A 22,760-nucleotide genomic window follows, 5' to 3' on the forward strand; every position below is an offset into this window, starting at 1 on the left:
AGTTAAATATTACTACTGTTCCCATTTTACTATGAGAAAATTGAGGCTCAGAAATTAAGTGACTGAATTCAAGTTCAAGTCTTCTAATTCTAACTCCTGAGCTCTTATTTACACTGCCAATGCCAGTTCTACATGTAGACTCACCATCTTCAAGATATCCATTCAACAAATATCATCATCTATGTAGCCTAAATAGGTCTGCAAAGAGAGAGAGAGGGGAAGAGAAGAAGAGAGGAAGAGAGGAAGGAAGGAAGGGGGGAAGGAAGGAAGAGGAGAAAGGGAAGGGAGGAAGGGGGAGGGAGGGAGGAAGGAAGGGGAGGAAGGGGAGGAAAGAAGGAAGGAAGGAAGGGGAGGAAAGAAGGAAGGAAGGAAGGGGAGGAAGAGAGAAAGAGAAAGAAAGAAGGGAAGGGAGGGTCTAGGCAGATTGTCTGGAGCTTTCCTTGTGAAAAGCACTCTTGACATTTGCCATTCCCCAATGTGAGAGGTAAACAGGATTGTCAAGATGAAAACGTGGTTACAGACCAAGCTGTGACGTGAAAAGATCAAGGTCTTGTTCCATCTACATTCCAATAACTATCAGGAATATTGACAGATTGTTTTGGACCCTTTGTAAGGCTCCCCTTATTGGTTCTTCTCACCCAATAGTTGTTATGTCATATAGTATAAACCCTTATGGATCTTCAAAGATCTGTGTATTTGTTTTGGGGAAAGGTAGGTAGAAGAGAAGCTGTGAAATGCTATTCTGTCCCACCTTGGATTAGAAAAAGAGGTGAACTTTAGTCACAAGCAACAGGTAGCTACAGGGAAAAAGGAAGGAGGGCCAGTCCCTGGAGGCTAAGGACAAGTGTAATGGGTAGTGTACTTGGGATCCCACAATGGCCAGAAGCCCTGGCTCTCTCTCTACTCCTCACGCTGTTGAACTCTGAAATTCCTGTTTCTACTTCATTCTCCCTTTTATAATAGGGATCTCCAATCCCCAGACCAGAGTATTTGTCTTAGGACTCAGGAAGCTTCTAAATTTCAGTGAATGGGTGATGGGGAAGCAGGGTGCCTTTACTTCTTTTTCCAGTATTGCAAATGAGAGAAGTTGAACCTGGGCATTCCAACTTGAAACACTGAACTCACTTTCCATGGAAATTTGCTATATACAGTTACATTCTTTAGTTTTCCTATCTTAAATGCTAAAGAGGTTCTGTGGACTATCTAAAGGCACCTCTTTTCTTAAAACAACAGCTGGGAAATACATTTCTAGTTCTATACAACAGCCTTAATAAAATACTAAACCCCTAAGAACTTTGAAACATTAAGAAAACAGGAAGAAACAGAATCTTAGATGTCAACCCCTAGGCTCCAAGCAATGGAAACATTCAAATCACGCAAGAGAAACATTCATCCTTTTTTAAGGATAGGACTTTATAAACTGATTCTTTACAAATGACCTTCTCTGTGGAAACAGCATACTCCTACTTCTCAGTAACTCTATGCTTTTCACAATAAGGCATTAATACCTTATATCTGTGCAGCCCGCAGGTTTACATAGAACTTACATTATGTGAGTTGGCCGTCACTGTGGTAGGTAAGGAGGAATTATCTTCATTTTACAGATGAAGAAATAGACACAAAGGTATTAAGGGACTAGTTCAAGACTAAAATGCCAGGGCTGTGCTAAGACTCAAACTCAGGTTTTCTGACTCCATGTCCAATACAATGAGTGAGTTGTGCAGAGAGGATACTCATAACTAGATTCATGGCCCCATGGAACATTATGATGGTATAGTCAACACTTTTCTAATGCTGATGTCAAGTCACAGTAATATATTTAAGGCGGTGAGAGGATATTTTGTCTCAGCACCATTAGTATTTTTCTATGATTAAAATTTAGATATTTAATTTTGAGCTACCTGAAAATGGTGTGTGTGTATGTATATATTTATCTTATAATTTTTTGCATTAATTAATACATATTTTAGATGTGCTCTACTGAAAAACAAAACAAAAAGCCCTGTTTTGAAAAACATGATTTAGCAGATATCTGCAGCAATGTTTTATGAAAGGACTCACCGAATTTCTTTCACTGTTTTTTCTTTTTTTTTTTTTTAACATCTTTATTGGAGTATAATTGCTTTACAATGGTGTGTTAGTTTCTGCTTTATAACAAAGTGAATCAGTTATACATATACATATGTTCCCATATCTCTTCCCTCTTGTGTCTCCCTCCCTCCCACCCTCCCTATCCCACCCCTCTAGGTGGTCACAAACCACTGAGCTGATCTCCCTGTGCTGTGCGGCTGCTTCCCACTAGCTATCTATTTTACATTTGGTAGTGTATATATGTCCATGCCACTCTTTCACTTTGTCACAGCTTACCCTTCCCCCTCCCCATATCCTCAAGTCCACTCTCTAGTAGGTCTGTGTCTTTATTCCTGTCTTACCCTTAAGTGTCCATCAACAGATGAATGGATAAAGAAGATGTGGCACATATATACAATGGAATATTACTCAGCCATAAAAAGAAACAAAATTGAGTTATTTGTAGTGAGGTGGATGGACCTAGAGTCTGTCATACAGAGTGAAGTAAGTCAGAAAGAGAAAAACAAATACCATATGCTAACACATATATATGGAGTCTAAGGAAAAAAAAAAGGTCTTTCACTGTTTTTTGATGAACTTGAAATTGTTCTCTCTTTCTCTCCCTCTCTCTCTCTCTCTCTCTCTCTCTCTCTATATATATATATATATATATATATATTCAATTTACATAGAACTTTCTGAGATAACCTAGTAAGTAAAGTACACTTTTAGAGAATTTTTTAAACTATAGTAGCCATCTAACGTCACTGACTTAATAAATGAGAAAACTGGGCTACTAAACAGTCAATCATCACACAGATTTTTTATAAAGAAGTCCAATGCAGAAGTCACCACATCAGTGATTACAATTAATGTGTCTGGCAAAATTACTAAACCTCTCTCTTAAAGTGGTTATATATCTTCTTGAGTCATATTGTAGTCATTAGCCAGAGTTAATTTTGAACAGATAGACAGAGAGATATTCATGTTTAGGCCTGTGTGATTTGGAATCTCTTCCATTATTTGGTTATTTTGCTAAAGCAATCCAAAGACTGAAGAGTTGCTTAATATCACCAAGACTCCTAATAACATATCCGAAGTAAGATTGCACTGAGATGTCATATAAGGATTACAGAAAAAGCAATCTTGTAGAGAGACTGGTGATCTTAAATTAAACCCATGGAGAAACAAATATGCCTGCCTGAGTTCCCACCAGGAATTTACTAACAGTCTTATTGTTAGTTATGCCCTTCCCAGCTCTAAGCCCTACTTCTTTCTTATCAGGTAATATTCCTAAGTGCCAGAGCAGTAAGGAAGTAATTTTTTTCAACAACTTTATTTTTCAGCTAAAATTCTAACTGTCAGGTCCAAGTTCTACTTCAGTAATATTGCTATTAATTTGGAGTGATCTTCTTTTGTAAAAGTTTACAGTTTCCAAAGAGTTTTCCAGCTGGCATGCTGTGAATGAATTAAGTGTTCTAAGATATCAATTCTCGTCAGCCCTTGGGAAGGCTGAGTGGCACTTGGCGTGGCTGCATCTCTGGCCAGCTGTGAATGGCCTCATCTACTTACCCAAGTACATCATCAGATGTTATCATTTTCTACATGCCATGATATGAAAAAGGCTGGGAAGCACTGAAGTGAAAAAGGAGTGGTTCTCCATTAGTTACAAGGTTATTCTGGTACATATGGATGAAGTCTTCCAAGCTGATTTGCAAAAGTGTCAGGTAAACATTAAAGCAGTCAGGTTAATGGGCTTAACTACTCTCACACTTGTTGAGGAAACTGGAAGTCATGTCATTTTACAGCTGAGGAGTTCCTTTTCAGGCACTTTGTCTCCCAAAAAGAAAAAAAAGAAGGTGCCAGAAGAGACCTATGAGGAAAATCATAAAGCCGCTGGTGCTGCAGTTTGCAGGAAGATTTACCTGGCCTTACTGCATTACTACTGCCTCTTCCTTGACACGAAGACTAAGGCTTTCATCCTCCTGATCCTGAAAGGCACATTCCCTTCGACTTCCATAAATCTGCAAAGCTTGAAAAGAGCCCCAGTGTCATCAAGCAAAAGAGCCGGCTTTAGGAATCTCACTGGAAGGAGGGGTGTCTTCAAGCCTCTCACTGCTAAGCCGGACATTTCCTAACACTGGACAAATTGTACGTCCAGCTCAGGGAGGGTGAACTGCAGTGGTCTTTTACCCTCCAAGCCAATTGTTAGCTTTTCACAAGAATCAGCAGGGAAGCACATGTGAAACCTCTGTGGTGATGGTGAGCACCCCCATGCCTTGTGTGACTCTGCATGTAGATGAAGCAGGCTGGGAGCTTTCTTAGCTACTGCTGCTGAGTTCTCAGAGCAGCCCTTTTCTGCGGCGTGGCTCCCTGCTGGGACAGCCCTTTTCAATTTTTCTATCCCCCCTCGATCTCTTCTCCTGCAGAACACAGGGAAACTTGATTGAAATAAAGACTTAGGGAACATGTTTTATTTTCTCCTGTTCAATCCATTTTAGAAAAGCTTTTAATTGGTTTTAAAAAGATGCTAAACAAAATGTGATGATGTTTTTCAGTCTTCATGAACTACAGATACCACTTTTTATACTTTCAAAGGGCTAATAAATCAATCATGAAATTAACTCTCCAGCTAAATTTAAAGCAAATCCACTGAATACTGGGTTCATTAAAAATCTATGCATTAACTTAGAAAAATTTTAAATTCAAAGAAAATTATCCTAGTAACTGAAATCTGACTTGAATTTTCAGTCCTACACTGAAAATCCAAGACCAAAGCAATCACAAAGGGAAAAAAGGAAGGCTTGTGAACCAGTTTTAATAAGCCAATTTACAATGAGGGAGGGGAGATGGGGGAGGGGGAGAAGTAGAAAAAAAGAATATCTTGATACATAACAACATAGTACCCCTGAAGGGATTCTTTTATTTGAGCATGTGCACACATGCACATACAATTTTTCTATGTGAAAGCTGAATTACAACAAATGCAAAATTAAGGATTCTGTGACTGATATGATTACTGTATTGTATGCATGTACAGTCCCTCTTTTGAAAGAAAAATGCCTACAACTTTTCTGTTTTCTTGACAGTGATAAAATAATAGCTTTCTATCAGTCTATGCATCTCTACAACATTCAGATTCATATACATTTAATATTTAATTGAAAACATCGGAAAAACCTACATGATAATGGTTTGGTAAAGTGAATGCTTCTACTTTAGAATGACAAATAGTCTTGACACTGGATCAGCCTGAAAAATTTTCCCTTATTGTCCTGAGAGAATACAAACTAATTTAAAAAAGCAAGGTGGTACAGAGAAAGCATATTTTTATTTTGTTAAATATATGCCAACTAGAAATATTTTAAATCTTACCTTCTTCTCCCACTGATTCACTTATACAGCAGGTCATCTAGCAGTCCAGGTCAGAGTCACCAAATTCTGATTAAGGACAGGCTGGTATTCTCTTAAAAGAGAATCCCCACCATTTCCAATCACTAAGGCAACTAGATCTATCTTCTACTTCTTACATGCTCCTATATCCTTCCTTTCCAATCCTTAGAGAAATTCATTCCACAGCCCTTTTTTAAGGATTCAACTCCTGTTTCTAAGATTTCTTCCAATCTGGGCCATGTATGTTGTATGCTCACTCCTTACCTCTAGCTCTGCATGGAATCCTCCTTTCATCATTTAAGCTTCTGACACTATCTATCTATGTATCTATCTATCTATGTATCTATCTATTGTAACCATTTTATCAAGATGTAACTCATATAACACACGGTTCACTGACCCTGTCACTGACCCTGTACAATTCAGTGTACAATTCAATGGTTTTTAGTAGATTGCACGGATACGTGCAAACATCACTGGAATCAATTTTAGAACGTATTCATCATCCCCCAAAGAAACCCTGTACCCATTATCAGTCACCTCTCATTCTCCCTATCCACCCCTCCAGTCCTAGGCAACCACTGATCTGTTTTCTATCTCTATAGATTTGCCAGTTCTGGACATTTCATATAAATGGAATCATACAATATGTAGTTGTTTGTGACTGGCTTCTTTTGTTTAGCATGTTTTCAAGGTTCATCCATGTTATAGCATGTATTAGTACTTCATTTCTTTTAAATGCCAAATAATACTCCATTGTATGTATATACCATAGTTTATTTTACTTGATGAACATTTGGGTTGTTTCCACTTTTTGGCAATTATGAATAATGTTGCTATGAATATTCATGTACAAGCTTTTGTGTGGATATATATTTTCATTTCTTTGGGGTATATACCTAGAAATAGAATTGCTGGGTCATATGGTAACACTATCTTTAACTTTTTGAGTGCTAGACTGTTTTTCAAAGGCTGCACAATTTACCTATTCCCACCAACAGTGTATAAGGATTCTAATTTCTCCATATGCATATCAATACTTGTTATCTGACTTTTTGATTATGGTAATCCTAGATGATATAAAGTGATATCTCACTGTGGCTTTGATTTGCATTTCCCTGATGGCTAATGATGTTGAGTATCTTTTTGTGTGCTTATTGGCCATTTGAACTTTACTTATTTTTGAATGTTTTCACTTTAGTCATATCTTGCCAAATATAAACTACAGCAATACTAAATACTCAATCCCACCAAAATGAGGGGACACTCAAAAAATATTTAAAAGTTTATATATATATGTGAGTGTGTGTGTATATATATATATATATATATATATATATATATTTGAATAAGTTATTCATGAAGCATATCTGTATAAACCTCAGTGCCAGATGCTGTAAGATTTAAAAGCATAAGATAATGTTCCTTTCCTCAAGGGTGTTAACAATTATTTTTATAAAACAAAAAGTTATTCCTAAGTCTTTATTCAAGATTTTGCAAATCATTTGTCAATATGTTCTATTTATTTCTATTAGTATCTATTTTGGATTACAAATAATTCTCAGGGGATGTCTCTGTTTAAATCCATGTGTATAGTATTTAACAATGTAAAGGGATAAGCAGTTTAAAAAGTACCATTGAAAAATTATTCTTTCTTCTTTCAAACGGCTTGTAGCATAAATTATTTTTAGCTAAAAACCTGAATATTATAAGAAGTAAATTTTAATACCTGGGAAAAGTCTCCTAATCTTATAATTTTTTAAATGCTGATTTCATAAAAAGGATTTTTTTTGTGTGTGATATATATATTTTAAAAATTTATTTATTGGGGTTATTTTTATTCTAGAAACTTTAGATATATCTATATACATTAAAAATTTTTTTTAACATCTTTATTGGAATATAATTGCTTTACAATGGTGTGTTAGTTTCTGCTTTATAACTATATACATATTTTTTGAAGGAATCAGAAAAGAAAAAAATTCTCACTTCTCTAATTTCAGCTTCGATATAAGCTAAAACTCCAACTCCTGGGAATAATAGTTTACAGAAAAATGATTTTAAAAAATCCTTTCACCGTGCAAATATGTAGTAAATTTTCAAGGTTGTTGTATGTTTCTTTTCACTAGTTTAGGGAAAAAAAAAAAACCCCTAGAAAGTCAAGACAAGTCCTTTACCTTTAGGCCTAACACATACACACATATAATTTTAAATGTTAAATTAAATATTAGATTCACCAGCTTAACACTAAATATTTTCCATACAGCTTAGTTTATATCTCTAACTTCAAATATGAGATTCCCATACAGACATTAAGATGTTTTTTAAGTTAGTGCTTCACCCCTTTGTATCTGCCTTTGATTGGCATTTCTTCAAGGTTACAACATGCAGAATCAACCAAGAGAATTCATGTCTTATGTCATAGCCAAACATGCGCAGCCTCTACATAATTAACATATTTAACCAACCCTCATAGGTTAGTTTAAATGTGTCAACCTATCAAAATCACCAGTCTCCAAAAGCCACATGAGTAAAAACTACAACCACATGAACCAAGGTTCTGGCTATAAACTCACTCTTCAAAACTGCCACATTACACGAGAAAATAACTCAAGCTCATCCGTAAAAACTAAAAACAAAACAAAACTCCCTACAGGATGTAAATTACCCCAAATACAAATTCTTAGGAAAACTTATGAAATGAAAAACAAAACAAATGGGAACACGTGTTTAATCCCTTCTACATTACTATCATGTATTAATATCTCTCATGGGAAACGGAGGGAAGTAGGGATGTGTAATATGGTGGTGAAGTTATAAAGCAACACAGAATACTAACTGAAACTGGGATTTTGAGATCTTCAGAAAAAGAACAGAAAATTTCTCTGATTAAGAAAAGTGATTAAGAAAATCATTTACCTTAAGGCAGAAGGCCAGACCAGACAACCTTTCAAAATCTCTTCAACAAGAAAATTTTATATGTTTATGATAATCTGCTTATTTAGAGAGTGCACCGTTGTATAATTTACTGGAGAAACTCTGTGAAAATGTTCCTTATATTATTTTTACCTGAGGAGGCGCCTTTTTCAGTAACACAAGAAGAGCCTGTAATACCAGATTAGAAAATCGAGGGCCAATAGGGACATAATCTGAAAGAGAAACATTGCTATGTTTAGGGATTCGATATACATATGCACATATTCCAAACATTCTGATTTTTCTGCATAAAGAGTCCTGGGGGGTGGTGGTGGGATGAACTGGGAGATTGGGATTGGCATATATACACCAATATGTATAAAATTGATAATCAATAAGAACCCGCTGTATAAAAATAAGATAAAATAAAATTCCAAAAAAAAGAGTAAACACAGTCCTAAATAACAGTCAAGCAACTAACGATAACAAGACAAAATATCTACAATAACTTAAATGCTTAAAATAGTACATAAGAACTCTTATCTGTAAATTTTTTAAAAAGCGTCTAAATATCCATTTTGAGTTCATGTAGACATCTCTGTCTGATATTCAGAGACAGTTTTGTTTTTTTTTTTAAAAGAGGAAAAAAAAATCTCCAGGAGTATTTACTAAACATTTCCAAGAAGTTATTGCAAACCATGGTAATACAGTGAGTACACAGGCAACAAAACATGATACTAGAAAATGGGTAGAGGGGGAAATGGCAAGTAATAATAATGTAAGTAAGGTACTTCAATACAACTGAAATGATGGTAAAGCCACTAAGATTGGTCCACAGATGGTGAAGAAAAGTGAACTTCTCAAATAACTTTCTACCTGTTAAAACTTCTACCCATCCTTCAAGATGACACTAATGCCACCCCCTTTGCTTTCTCTGCATGTTGTACATGCACCCTTGCCCTGTGCTTAGAGCTGCCTTCAGGCATCAGCCCTCTGAAGTCAAAAGTGATCCTCCCCTTTCTGAATATCCAGAACACATGGCACATTCTACTTTGTATTAATTTTTGCCAATGTATGTCATAATGACAGCATCTTACTACTTATTTTTCTGAAACCCTAATAATTCTAGCACAGTGGTAAGGGCTCAGCAAATGCTTACTGAATAAAGGAACAAATAAGTACGGATAATAACTATTCATACAAGTGAAAATATACTCAGAGGGCACACATTCCTGACATAGTACTGTTGCTATGACCACACATCTCAATTGTGTTTAGATAAAGGACTTTACACAGAGCTATGAGTATGTGCCTAAAAGCTTTTAAAGAAATAATCCCAGAAGCTGAGCTGAAGTGTATCAAAAATAGCAGACCCAAAACCCAGGTCACTAGATAAAACTACTGATTTAAGAAGACCTCATAGATATACCTGCTTTGCTTTGTAATAAACATTGCCTTAGGAAACAGGAAAATAAAGAAGTAATAGAGGACGTAACGCAGGTCTGAAAATCATGGGAAAAATGTAGTAAGAACAGTTAACGTGAAATCATTACTACACCATTATGGACCCCTTAATGAAGAAGGGGTTAGTTAACCAGGTGCTGGCAGTATTTTCAGATACTTATTAAGTTACCAGGTAGGTTCAATTTCAATCAAGTTTATTATAGCATCCTGAGCCATTGTTACAATGAATTTATTCCAGATTTATCTATTTTTTTGCAATGAAATAAAATGTAAGAGTAATAACACTGTTCTGGCATTTATTTGTAGCATACATCTTATGAGCTGAGTACAGGGGCTGTTTTATTCATCTTTGTATTCTGTAGGAGTGCACTTAAACATAGGAGATGTTTAATAGGTATTTTAAAAAATTACTGTAGAGCACTTTTAACTTTCAGAATGTTTTCAACTTCTGTATATTATCTCATTTTTGTCTTTACAATTACCCTGTGGGATAAGTAAGGAAGAGAATACAGTCTCTTTTTTATGTGAGCAGAAACTGATGTACAAAGAGATTACAACTTCTGCCCCAAGTGTTATAGCTAACCTGTAGATTTCACTCCAGCCCTAAACCCTTCTTTCCTTAGTTCTGTCAAAGTTCACAAATGGAATCCCTAAGCTACAGGCAGCTCAGAAATAGTATACAGCAAATATATCCATCAACGAAAATTACTAATCATTTATTATGGGCAGGGAACTCTGTGAAAGATACAAAATAATATGAGACATGGGCCCTTATAGGAAAGCAGTTTATAATGTAGCTACGGTCATAAGGCATATTTAACATGAATACTATTGTTGACTTCAGATATAAGCGATAGTGTTATATTTCCTTATTAGACAAAGAAAGGTATTTCTATTGCCCTATAGATTATAAACACTTGTATTTTCTCTTGTAATTTGTGAGACATTAGCTGTAATGTGGCAAGGATAGTACGATGGCAAAAGTTATGACTCACCAAGCAGTCTCTCAATGTCATCCACAACCACACAACTGAGCTGGGATTTATATGCATCATCAAAGATCTAGAAGAAAGCAAAACCATTTATTATCTCACTGCCCTCCATAATTATGACAATTTCCAAGAAGACAAAATTTAGCTAATTCTTGACCAATGCTCAAACAAAACACAGTAAAACACCCAATATTTCTGACTACACAAAACTAGAATTTAATAGAGCTTCAGAACTTGAAGAGTTCTTACAATTTTAAAAAAATAATTAATTTATTTTTGGCTGTGTTGGGTCTTCGTTGCTGTGTGTGGGCTTTCTCTAGTTGTGGTGAGCAGGGGCTACTCTTCGTTGAGGTGTGTGGGCTTCTCACTGCGATGACTTTTGTTGCTGTGGAGCACGGGCTCTAGGCACGCAGGCTTCAGTAGTTGTGGCTCGGGGGCTCTAGAGTGCAGTCTCAGTAGTTGTGGCGCACGGGCTTAGTTGCTCTGCGGCATGTGGGATCTTCCTGGATCAGGGATAGAACCTGGGTCCCCTGCACTGGCAGGCGGATTCTTAACCACTGCCCCACCAGGGAAGCCCAAGAGTTCTTACAATTTAAAAGAGAGGAAACTGAGGCCCAAAGCAGTTAAATGACTTGCCCAAGATGTCACAGCTGGATCATGGCTGAGCAAGGGCAGGGTAATGCTGCTTTCAGCTCTAAGAGCTGGATGTGTCACATTGGGGCGTGCTGAGGAACAGCTGGAATTAATCAACTGACAAATCCATCAAGTTTATCATAATGGTCTCTCCTATCTATGTCAGAAGCATGACTTCAGTGTTATGACTCAAGAGCTAGATGGAGCCACAGGGATGTGCAGGGTAGAACTGAATATCATTTTATTATCTATAAGAATTGTGGCCTGTCAAACAGGAATAACACAGAAAGCAGAGAATTCTGTCAACTCAAATCAGACCACAGCAACCAAAGTGTTTACAAAAGAATTAAAGCTGGTATAAAGGATCAGATAGATGCATGTTAGAACTAGACAAAAGAAAACAGAACATTATCTTAAGATAACCAAAGAAATGCAAATTAAGCAAACAGTGAAGGAAGCTGTTATATGCTGGCAAGGATGTAGCAATTTCAAGCCAGACAGAAGAATTAATTTATGTATAAATTTAATGTAAGTGCTCAAGGCCTTGAGACCAGCCTTTTTGTAAATGTTGGGCATTCCTATTCCAGTGACCATAACTGGAGCTCAGTGAATCCCACTGGTGTCATCTGTAAGAATTAATTCCTGTATCCCAGCCTAATCTGATTGATAAGTAACCTCAGTGCACCAAGATGGTAACCACGCCTCTCCCAAGTTTGTTTGTAGTAGCACAATATTCCTTAGTGGGTATCTTTTAACTATAGAAGATTAAGAATTAGGTATAGAAATAAAGTAAATTAAACCTAAAATATTAATCTTTTTCATATTAAGTATAAAGACAATCTGTGAATAGTTGGTCTTTAAACTTCTGTAACAATTAACTTCCCATGTTAGATTAACAGATTAGCCTTGTTAGTTCAATTTAAAATATGCAGTTGAATAATTAATTTTGATAAACTTTTATGTTGGAAGGTAAAATATAACTTTAATAGCCGTCCAAATGGTAATGGTAATCTGAGATTCACCATAGTTATATTATTAGTTTTAATTTATTACTAAGTAAATGTACTTATAGATTTACTTTGAAATTTAGAATGTTTTGTTTGTTAAACAATTGAAGTACATCAAAGAGAAAATAAAATATTTTAAATGTGTAAATATTGTTTAAAATATTTAAAGAAATTTGTTATAAAAGTCTCTTTTTGAACTACCTTTTACTAGACTTACAAATAGAATAAAAGAAGTGGACTTTATTTTTATTTATTATGTATTTATTTATTTTAATTATTTGTTTTTATTTTTCGCTGTATTGGGTCTGCGTTGCTGCGCGCGGGCTTTCTCTAGTTGCAGCGAGCAGGGGGGCTACTCTTCATTGCGTTGCGCGGGTTTCTCATTGTTGTGGCTTCTCTTGTTGCACAGCACGGGCTCTAGGTTCGTGGGCTTCAGTAGTTGTGGCATGCAGGCTCTAGAGCGCAGGCTCAGTAGTTGTGGAGCACGGGCTTAGCTGCTCCCCGGCATGTGGGATCTTCCTGGGCCAGGGATCGAACCTGTGTCCCCTGCATTGACAGGTGGATTCTTAACCACTGCGCCACCAGGGAAGTCCCAGGGGTGGACCTTTTTAAAGTTTAAGTTTTCTTTTGTGTTGAAAAACTGGATTTTAAATTATATAATTTTAATATGTTGAATTTTAATTTTTTAGACCTCAAATTAGCTACACATGGTCTTTTCTATGCTCAAAAGTCGCCCTCACAGATGCAAAAACAACAAAAACAAAAGCAAAATAATAACTCATGTTGACAATCTAGATGGTAAGTTCCTCCCCAACATACTGTATATATATATATATTTTTTCTTTTTTTTGTATATTCTTTAAGGTAGGAATTGTCTTCCTCAGTATTATGTTTTCAGGGTCTGATGCCTCACTGGTGCCTAATAAATGTTTGCTGTATGCATGCATGAAAGAATGCCTCTGTTGCTTTCCTTTGCACCATCCCCCATACCCCTCAGTCACCCTCCCACATTGTATCAAAATCTCACCTACCCTTTCGTCCTTAGCTACCTGTCTCCTCACTGGACTGTGAGGTGGAAAAAGAACTTTATTCATGTTATCCTCAGTACCCAGCATAGAAGAGTATTTAGTAATAATATTTGCTCAATGGATTCAATGGTTGAAACAACACAAGTTCTAATTCCATCTTGCCGTAAGTCACTTGTTTCTCTTCTCCTTTGGTATAGCATTTTGTATATTGTGTATATATTAACGGATTCATTGTATTCTTCCCTATATTACACTAGATTTTAAGCCCTGTGAAGGCAAGTACTATTGTATTTATCTCTGTATCCACATCACTTCAAATAATGCCTTATCAGAAAGTAATCAATAAATATTTACTGAAGGAATAAATTTAAATTTATGCATTAAATTCAAGTAGAAATACCAAGTAAGTAGTTGGAGATGTAAGATTGAAGTCAGGGTATGGACATCACCCTCAGGGCAATGACTGCTGAAACCATGAGAGAGGCATGTGATCTTCAAGGAGAAATGGTAGAACTAGAAGAATAAAGAGCTAAGGACTGAATCTTGGAGTGTTGTTCTATTCATTCATTCAACAAATATTTTTGAATTCCTATTATGTGTCAAGCACTAATGAAGGCAATGGAAAGAGTAATGAGTAAGGTCACATGTAACTATAATAAAGCATGGCATCACGATGTTAGAGGAAATACCAGATGATGTGCTGGTATACAGCACGGGAGCGGTGGTAGTCCTTGGGGATACCCTACACATCCTGGTTCTCTCTCTGGCACATGGTAGGATTGTACTTCCTTACCCCCTCTTAAGTTAGGGATGATTATGGGGTTTGCTTTAGGTAGTAAAATGTGAGTACAGAGTATATCACTTTCTGAAAGGAGCTTTAAGAGCCACTGCTTGATTCATCATACATCCTTTATCCTGCTTTGGCTATCATGGAATCGCATGTGAGATGGAGTCTCTATTACCTATTAGCTTGAATCTCTGAGAAACTACGGCAGAGCTTCCCCTCTGAGTCATGATGGACATGTAATGTGGGCAAGAAATAAACTTTGTTGTGTTAAGCCCCTGAGATTTTCAGCGTTGTTCATTATCGCAGCATAACTTAGCCTATTGCTACTGATAAGAGCTTATGGAGTCAACGATGGTCTCCTAAATTTAGGAAGTGACATTTAAGCTGAGACCTGAAGGATGAACAGTGCAGTAAAAACCAGGAAAGAAAGTGTTCTAAGCAGAGTGTACTGATTATTACGAGGCACAGAGATGAGAAAATTTAGGAGCACTGCAGGAACTAACATACAGTCAATAAGAATTAAAATGAAGAGGTGTCAGCATTGGTGCTGTGTGTATGGGGAGTGGTGGGTGAGAGATGAAGCAGAAGAGAAATGGAAGAGACAATGGAAAAGTTTAGAAGCAGTTCCACTGTGGTTCTTTGCTCTTTTTTGAAAACTGGACCATATAGCAGCCAATGTGGTATCCTGCAAACTCCGGTGATTTTAAGAAGTCACTGAAAAAAATGCTTGGCTCTTTAAAACATTTGTTCAGAATTCTACTAAGGGCTCTGATGCAAGCATATCATTCTGTCTGACAGGCTGTAATATCGTGGATTAAAGCCACAGGGGCCCAAGACATCATGGACTGGCTACTTGCATTAGTTTTACACTTTCCCTGAATCAGCCCTTCTCCCTTCTTAAAGCTTACAGGGCTACAGGAACCTTATTCAGGACTCTGCTGGGGTCTAAACTGATGATAAATTTATATGCAGTCTCACTAACTTATCTCAGATACTGTGATTCACAAAGCATTACAAATCATTTCACAGCTGACGACATGGGTTACCTATAACATTTTAGAAGAAAAATACCTAGAGCAGTCTTTAATTTAGTTTTTTTTACAGACAGCTCTTAATGTACTAATTACTACCACGGGGATAGGGGTACTCACAGCAAACTCTCTTAACAACATACTAACCATGACAAACGCTATGCAATTCCAGTTGTAATCTGACCAGTTTCAGTTAACTCTGCTTTAATTTAAATACACACACACACCTTTCACTTCTTACACACACATTCTTTTCCTTATGTAGTCACGAGTGTAATATAAGGTCATCACTCTTTCCCTGAATCCATGTTTCTGCCTAGTCTCCTCAGCCTCTTCCATTCTTGGCTTCCTGGCCCAATGCTAAATAAGGAGATACTCAGATTCCACTGGCAAATATATGCGATTAGCTGCCAGACTAAAATCTAAGTGAGATATTTACATACTGAGCTGGGAAGTTCTACCATAACTTTAGGTAGATAAACCCAAAAAGGAGGAGAGGTACAAGAAGGAAAGATGAAAGAAAAGTAAAATTGTACAAACTGCCGCAGCTCGAATTGAAGAACTAAAGTGCCAAACTTGCCGTCAGTAACCGCACACAGCAAATACACAGTGCCTGCTCCAGACCAAACGTCCAAACAACATTTAGCCAGGTGGGCTGAAGCTGGGGCTACTAGTGGTATCTTACAGACTCTTTAAAAAATTAACTTAAATTTTGATCCTTTCATTTAGTAAGATGAAAGTATGATGCTCAAGTCTTTTCTTGCTGAAGAGGTTATCAGAAGGGGATCATAGAAGTTATCATGCAAAGCAGGACACTTGAAAGGTGGGAGTTGTTAATAATCATGCTGGAACAACAGGTAAAAACCATGATTGCACACAGCACATTGGAGTGTATGGTCATCCTAGTTCTATCAGGGAGTTTCCTGTAGAGTAGGTAAAATTAGCAGAATAGACGTATTCTTAGAGTCAGGTGAGAAGTCTGAAAGAGAAGGCTAAAGAAACAGAATGGAAGAACGGAAGAAAGGAAAAATGTGGAAAAGAGTGTCAATAGTCAACAGGGAAAAAACGAGAGGTCTATTCTAGAAGATGAAGAACGTCTCTAGAAAAGAGTTCCATAGTCTATCTCTAGCTGTGGACATAATGAGGTTGTCATCATTAAACTCTCTGGTGCCTCCACTGTTGCGTGCAAAGGCAGGTGTAGTGCGTCATGAGAGACAACGTGGAATGTGTGGGGCCTGGGACTGCAGCAAAGGCATGCTGGAGGCCCTGTGAGAGGAGGTGTGGGGCTCCTGCTGCCAAGGGTTTAGGGGCAGGTCTGTTATGGTCCTGAAGGACACAGCAAGCTCTCAAGGCACAGAGCCCGCTCCTGGAATCTTCAGACAAGCTGGGAGCCACCTGTGTGCAGGGGAGGGGCAGCAGCTGCAGACGCTGGAGTCTACACGAATACAAATGGGAACACGCCAGCATTAGCTCCATGTTAATCCCAGCCTTTCAGAATCACAAACCACAGCAAAGCGTGTTCTAAGTAGATTCTGTCCTCCTTTTTCTATAACCTCTTTAGCGCTCTGAGGTAAGTGAAGCCAAATTTTCAGGTTCTTTGGGGGCTGTAAGAGCTCATCTCAGTTCTGAAGTGGCTGGCATGAAGTACCTAGTTAGTAGAAATCTGATGACAGTAGGAATTTGATGACTTAGAAAATCCCTAATGTAGTAAATCTGTCAGCAATTAGTTGAAAGAATACTCTAATCATATTTGATAGCACATAAAAACGTAAATGAGCAAATTCAAATTGGTGCTATCAGTAATAATCTCTAGTTTCTAAAAATAACTTGGGAGCAGACCAAGCAAACATTAGTTGTCTTCTAATGAAACTGCCTCAGGAAGTGGACCTAAACTTTTGGCAAAGCACTCAAGCTTCCTGGAATGACCTTAAAATCCCTTATTTGTTCTCCCTGCTTTTCAGGAAAAATTCTTAAATTTTCACATGACATGAGCGACAGAGTGGGGTATTTTTAATAATATAAAAAGTCACAAGATCTGAAAGTTAAATTCCACTATAGAGCTACACCATCTTCCTTTGTGTGCCGAACAGATACAAACATCAAAAGACAGAGTGTATTAAACAAAAACAAGTGCTCGTCCCCCAGCAGTACAGGGACCTGTAGTCACTTCCGGGGTGTCCACTTCTCTCAGTTAATGCATGCACAATCTTCAACAAATCAGCTACATGATATATTAGGATGTTAACCAAAAACATCCAAATTCTGTTGCTTAGTAACTGCTGTCAAAAGATCCAATTTCCAGCTCTGCTCTTTGTATGGACTAAACCATGAAAAGAGGAGGATTAGGCACCACGATTCTGTTCTGTGCAGACTACAATTTGCAGTGGGATTTACAGGAGGATATTCAAAGAAGATTATTTCTTTCTTGCAAAGCTAGTGGAAAGGAAAATTTCTTCCATTAATTTTCAGTCCTTTTAAAAACAAGACTATATTATGCTATTAATGGGTATAGTTTTATAAATCACTAATTTTCTACTTAATTTTGTTCAAACAATGTAGTCACATCAGATTGTTCTATTTCACCTCTGTACTGATTGTATACTCGGAAAGCACCAACATTAGGTAATTAGTTAAAATCAAATTCTACTGCTTTGTTCTTTTGTTCATTTAATGCCATTAATAGAACTAGTAAAATAGGGGTTTTTTTTTAAGTATACATGCAAAAATGGATAAAGGAATGAAAATTTTTAAACAGAATAAAGTTGGGGAAACAAAAATAAAATGGGGGAGAAGAGAAAGATCTGTGAACACTTCAAATATCTTAATGGAACACATAGTATCCCCCCCAGAATGTAAGGATAATACTTCATACAGACTTTGCTAGTACTGAGGAGTTTATCTATGGAGAAAGGATTTATTAAGCAGATTAAGTATAAGGTGAATTTTAAATTAATTGAGAATAAACTACTTTCATATATTTTAGCACCATCTGTATGTGAATAAGAATACCTTAGTTGCAATTAAATCTTAGATACTCATTAAAGCAAGCCTAATGGCCCTCTCTACTAACAAAAACTCATCTCTTGGTTTAAGTAATAAAATGGTATATAAAGATATTCTATGACTTAAGTATTCAGACCACCTCTAAGAAAAATTAATGTATTATAATATTTCTGAGTTTCACAAACTATTGCCATTGCAAAACATTTTGAAAAATCTTTAAAACTGAGGATTTAGTCATTAAAATGTAGGTGAATAAATGATTTTAATGCCAATCTTTTACCTATCAAATTTGCAAAAAATATATATATATATTTTTAACATCTTTATTGGAGTATAATTGTTTTACAATGTTATGTTAGTTTCTGCAAAAAATATTTTAACAACATCAAGTTCGGGCAAGAGCCCAAGGAAACTGACACTCTTATATGATGGGGCTGCAAGTGTAAATTAGCACAACTTTCTTAAGAGGTGGGCTTTATAAACATTAGTGTTTTTACATAAGTTTTAATAGCAATACTTATAAAAATTTGAAAACCATTAATATTTTTACCTTAGCAATCTCAATTCTGAGAATTTATCCTAAAGAAATAACCAGAAGTGTATGTGCAATAATAATAAGTAAAAACAACCACTATACTTTACTGAGCACATATTATATCCCAAGGCACTACGTGATACCGTACATAAATCACCATCTCATTTAATTCTCGTAACAACCCAATGAGGCAGCTGTTAATATTATCTTCATTTGGTAGATGAGAAAACAGAGGCTTATATGTTAAGTGACTATAAGAGCTGGTAAGAGCAGTGGAGCTGGGATTCAAATTCAGGTCTATTTGAAACCTAAGTCCAAATTCTCAGCCAGTAAATCAGGATGCTACTCTCAGAAAAATGTAATAAGAAAATGGGGGCAGTGATTGGGAGTTCTACAGAATATTGTTTATAATTGTGAAAAAACCTGGAAACAACATAAATGTTCAACAAAAAAGCAATGTTTAAATGGATATTATACAGCTATTAATTTAACATAATATTGAGATACATTTAATGACAATGAAAAAATTTCATGTTAAGTGAAAGAATCAGGTTTAAAACAGTATGTCCAATGTGATCCCCAATATATGTGTGTGTGTATGTGTATCTGAGTAGAGAAGAAAATAGAAGGACAAATATGGGCTTTATTTTCTTCTGTATCCTTTTCTGCATTTTCTAAATTATTTTTGAAATTGGGAAAAGCTACATTTTGGGGGTGGGAGGGAAGCACTTAAAAGGAAAGAAATGTCTTCTCCCTAATGATAAAGAATTATAAATTATTTGTGCTTTGAAAAAAAAAATCTTTCCATCTTCACACTAAAAAAAAAGAAGGGAATAGAACAATGGTGGGAGGGAGACTAGAACTACTAAATAATGGCATTAATATTTCATTTTCAAAAGCAAACTGGAAGACTTAGCACCTTTAGATGGGTTTGAGCCCTCAGGCTTTTGTCAATCTATCATTAGGCAACAATGTGAAAACTATTTGCAGGGAAAGATTTTGCAGTATTTCTAACATATTTCTAAGACACCTATGCTTCATTCTTTTCTCTGTTCTGTTCTTTAGTCACAAGGAATAATATTTTCCCCCAAGGAAAACCCAAAAAGTCTTAATATGAATTTATTATACTGTTGAAGCAGAAATGATTTTTGTAACTTTAAGGGTACAAGGATGATCCAGACAGTGAATCATGAATCCAAACCATTTCAAGTAAGCTTGTATAGACACTTATTTTTATACACCTTAGCCTTCTACTCATCTGAAACCCTACCTTGAAAGGCTTCAACAATTTAAAGATTAAATCATAAGTTATTAAGCCATTAATTTAACCATTTAAGCCTCCAAAATCAGCACATATTACCTTCCACCCTCAAGTCAATTTGCAAGAGATTGAAATAATAAAAATGATAATATCTCACACTTGCAAAGCAGCTTTGATGTGCAGGAGCCTAAAATACTTCAAAAAAAAACTTTATAGAAAAAACCAGGACCATCCACCCACATCTCAGAGTACATGTGAGGTAGAAGCTGGCAGCTGGTGGAAAGCAGTGGAGTAATTTACCATATGCACAGAAGATGACTACTTTGAACAAGTATAAGGAATAGATGGAGTTAGGAAAATAGAATCAGCTGTTCAATTAAATGCTAAGTTCAATGGCCACCAATTCCAAGGGTTATTTAAATTTTCAACAAAAGCGGTTTAAAGGTTCCCTTTAAAGGGAAAAAGACCAAAAAATAAAGAAAAGCAACCCCTACCTACATTAGGGAGGTTACTGGTCCTAGTGATTCTGTCCAGATTTTCCTGGGAAGGATAGATACTACAGGTCTCACTTCAGACACAGAATAAACAGACTATGATATTTAAGTTCTTGATCTACAACATTTCCCTTGCTTTCACACTCAACTTCAAAGACCTTACGCAGAATATTTACCTTGACGTTTTGGTGTGGAATCCTGTTCCAAGCTCCGCCTCCTCTATCCATTTCAAGCAATCTACACAAATGATTTTCTGCTACCTGCACAAACATGAGACTAACTTCTCAAACTTATATTTTTTTGGAGTCTGCTTTTGAAAGAATGTATTTTCCTCTTCAATCTCTTCCCTAAAGAAAAACTAAGGTAATTCTATCCTACATCTTTATAAAGTGAGGGCCTAAGAACAAGGTAAAAGAACATCTGAGCTGTCTTTACTAGGCAGCAAGCCCATTCTCAAGATTCTTTCCCCTCATTCTGATTTTCTCACATCTCTTTAACTTACAGTAAGTTCTTATTTATAAAAGATCAAGCATGAAAAAAAGGATTTAAGTAAAATAAATACTTCAACTAAATATATAAAAAATAATCTTTCTTCACTGTCTGGGAGTATGCAAAATCAGAATATCAATGGAAATTAAGTGAGGTGAAACAGGCATTAAGAGTGTTCAGCATTGATTTTTGTTGTTTTTGTTTTCTGTTTTTAATGAGCAACCACCTACTATCCTAAATGCCTTACATGGTACCTGCTTGAATGTAAGAGCGATGAACCAGACGATCTTAGAGTTCTTTCAGCGCTAGGATCCTATGTTGTTCTAACTTTCACCAGTGGTTCAAAGCAGCTGTATTAAGAAGGTGACAAATGGCACTTGGAGAAAGGCAAAAAGACAAGGACCGCACTAAGTCTGCCAAGCAGACTGATTACTATCTAATATACCACCATCTTTCTGTAGGGGTTTTGAGAATATCTTTCCAATGATACACCTCTGTTCTTTCCCAAACTATACAGTCAATTTAATTGACCCTAGTCTGACTTTTTACATTGATGAAAGAACTTAAAAAATCCTAAATGAATGTGCTCCACTCTACTCAAACAATCTTAACTGTGATCTTTCAATCAAGACAATACAAACTTAAGAAATGAAAATTAGTCATAATACACACTAAACAAAGCATAATTTGGAAGATAAGGATACTCTACTAAAAATGCATTACAAAGTTAAATACTATGTCTAAAACAGTTGCTGTTTCCCACCAAATTCTGCTGATAATTTAATTCTACTTGAGAAGAACATAACTGCCATGGCATATATATACACACACACAAGGACAGATATATATGTACATGTGTACGTACACACGCACACGCGCGTGCACACACATCTAAGAGATAGGAAATTAAAATGAAAGTAAAAATCCTGATACCTTCTTCATGGCCTGACACTTGGCTGTCTCAGAAAAGCCAATCATCTTATCAGGAGAACAGATCTTGATGAAGGGGAAGTTGGATTCCTCTGCAATCTTTGCAGCCAAAGCAGTCTTCCCACTGTGAGGAGGACCTGCATAACAATACGAGCAAGTCAGGGGAAAAAAGCCAACCTAAGCAAAGAGGAATAAAACAAGTTTAAACTTTTATCCACAATGTACTGAGGCCTCAACTAGTTGCTCATTAACATTTCCTGACACAATTTCATGGCAGACATGTTTTCTCTTATTTATTAGCAACTAAATTTAATGAACTGATTAGCACTTCTCAAAAGTATATTGAAATATATTCCTTCTTTCTTTCTCACATAACCTTAATCTTTCAAACTTCTGGCTAAATATACAAAATGCAAGCATTTTGCTTCTTTAAAAAGAAAGAGAATGCATTCAAATGCATATCAGTACCTATGTTATTAGTTCTATCAAATCATTTGTCTGACAAAAAAATACAATCTTCTTAGGAGGTGATATTAGGGGCAGGGAAAACTGCCTTATTAGAAGCAAACGTGACTTAAAGAGCTAGGAAACTAAAGACTCAGGTCTTCTCATGAAAGCAACCAAAGCTACAAACTTACTTAATATTTAGACATCTCCTCCTTCCCTTCTGTGTAATAAAAGATGTGCCCCTCTTCCAACCATAAACTGACCAATCATTCTTTCCCAT

At 36.3% G+C, this 22,760-nt stretch overlaps 1 protein-coding gene across 3 annotated transcripts in view; it reads right to left on the reverse strand.

Moving 5' to 3' along the window:
- NSF (N-ethylmaleimide sensitive factor, vesicle fusing ATPase) overlaps positions 1-22,760 on the reverse strand; it is a 157,916-nt gene that overhangs the window by 19,551 nt on the left and 115,605 nt on the right. For all 3 annotated transcript variants that reach the window (XM_029211233.1, XM_029211235.1, XM_029211234.1), the window contains 3 exons: positions 22,037-22,170; positions 10,839-10,905; positions 8,533-8,612 (listed from right to left, as the gene is read on the reverse strand). In XM_029211233.1, the coding sequence (XP_029067066.1) occupies positions 8,533-8,612; positions 10,839-10,905; positions 22,037-22,170 (281 nt within the window). The remainder of the gene's footprint in view (positions 1-8,532; positions 8,613-10,838; positions 10,906-22,036; positions 22,171-22,760) is intronic.

Source organism: Monodon monoceros, unplaced genomic scaffold, assembly GCF_005190385.1.
Source record: "Monodon monoceros isolate NGI ecotype Baffin Bay Population unplaced genomic scaffold, NGI_Narwhal_1 Super_Scaffold_9, whole genome shotgun sequence".
In the NCBI taxonomy this organism is placed as follows: domain Eukaryota; kingdom Metazoa; phylum Chordata; class Mammalia; order Artiodactyla; family Monodontidae; genus Monodon; species Monodon monoceros.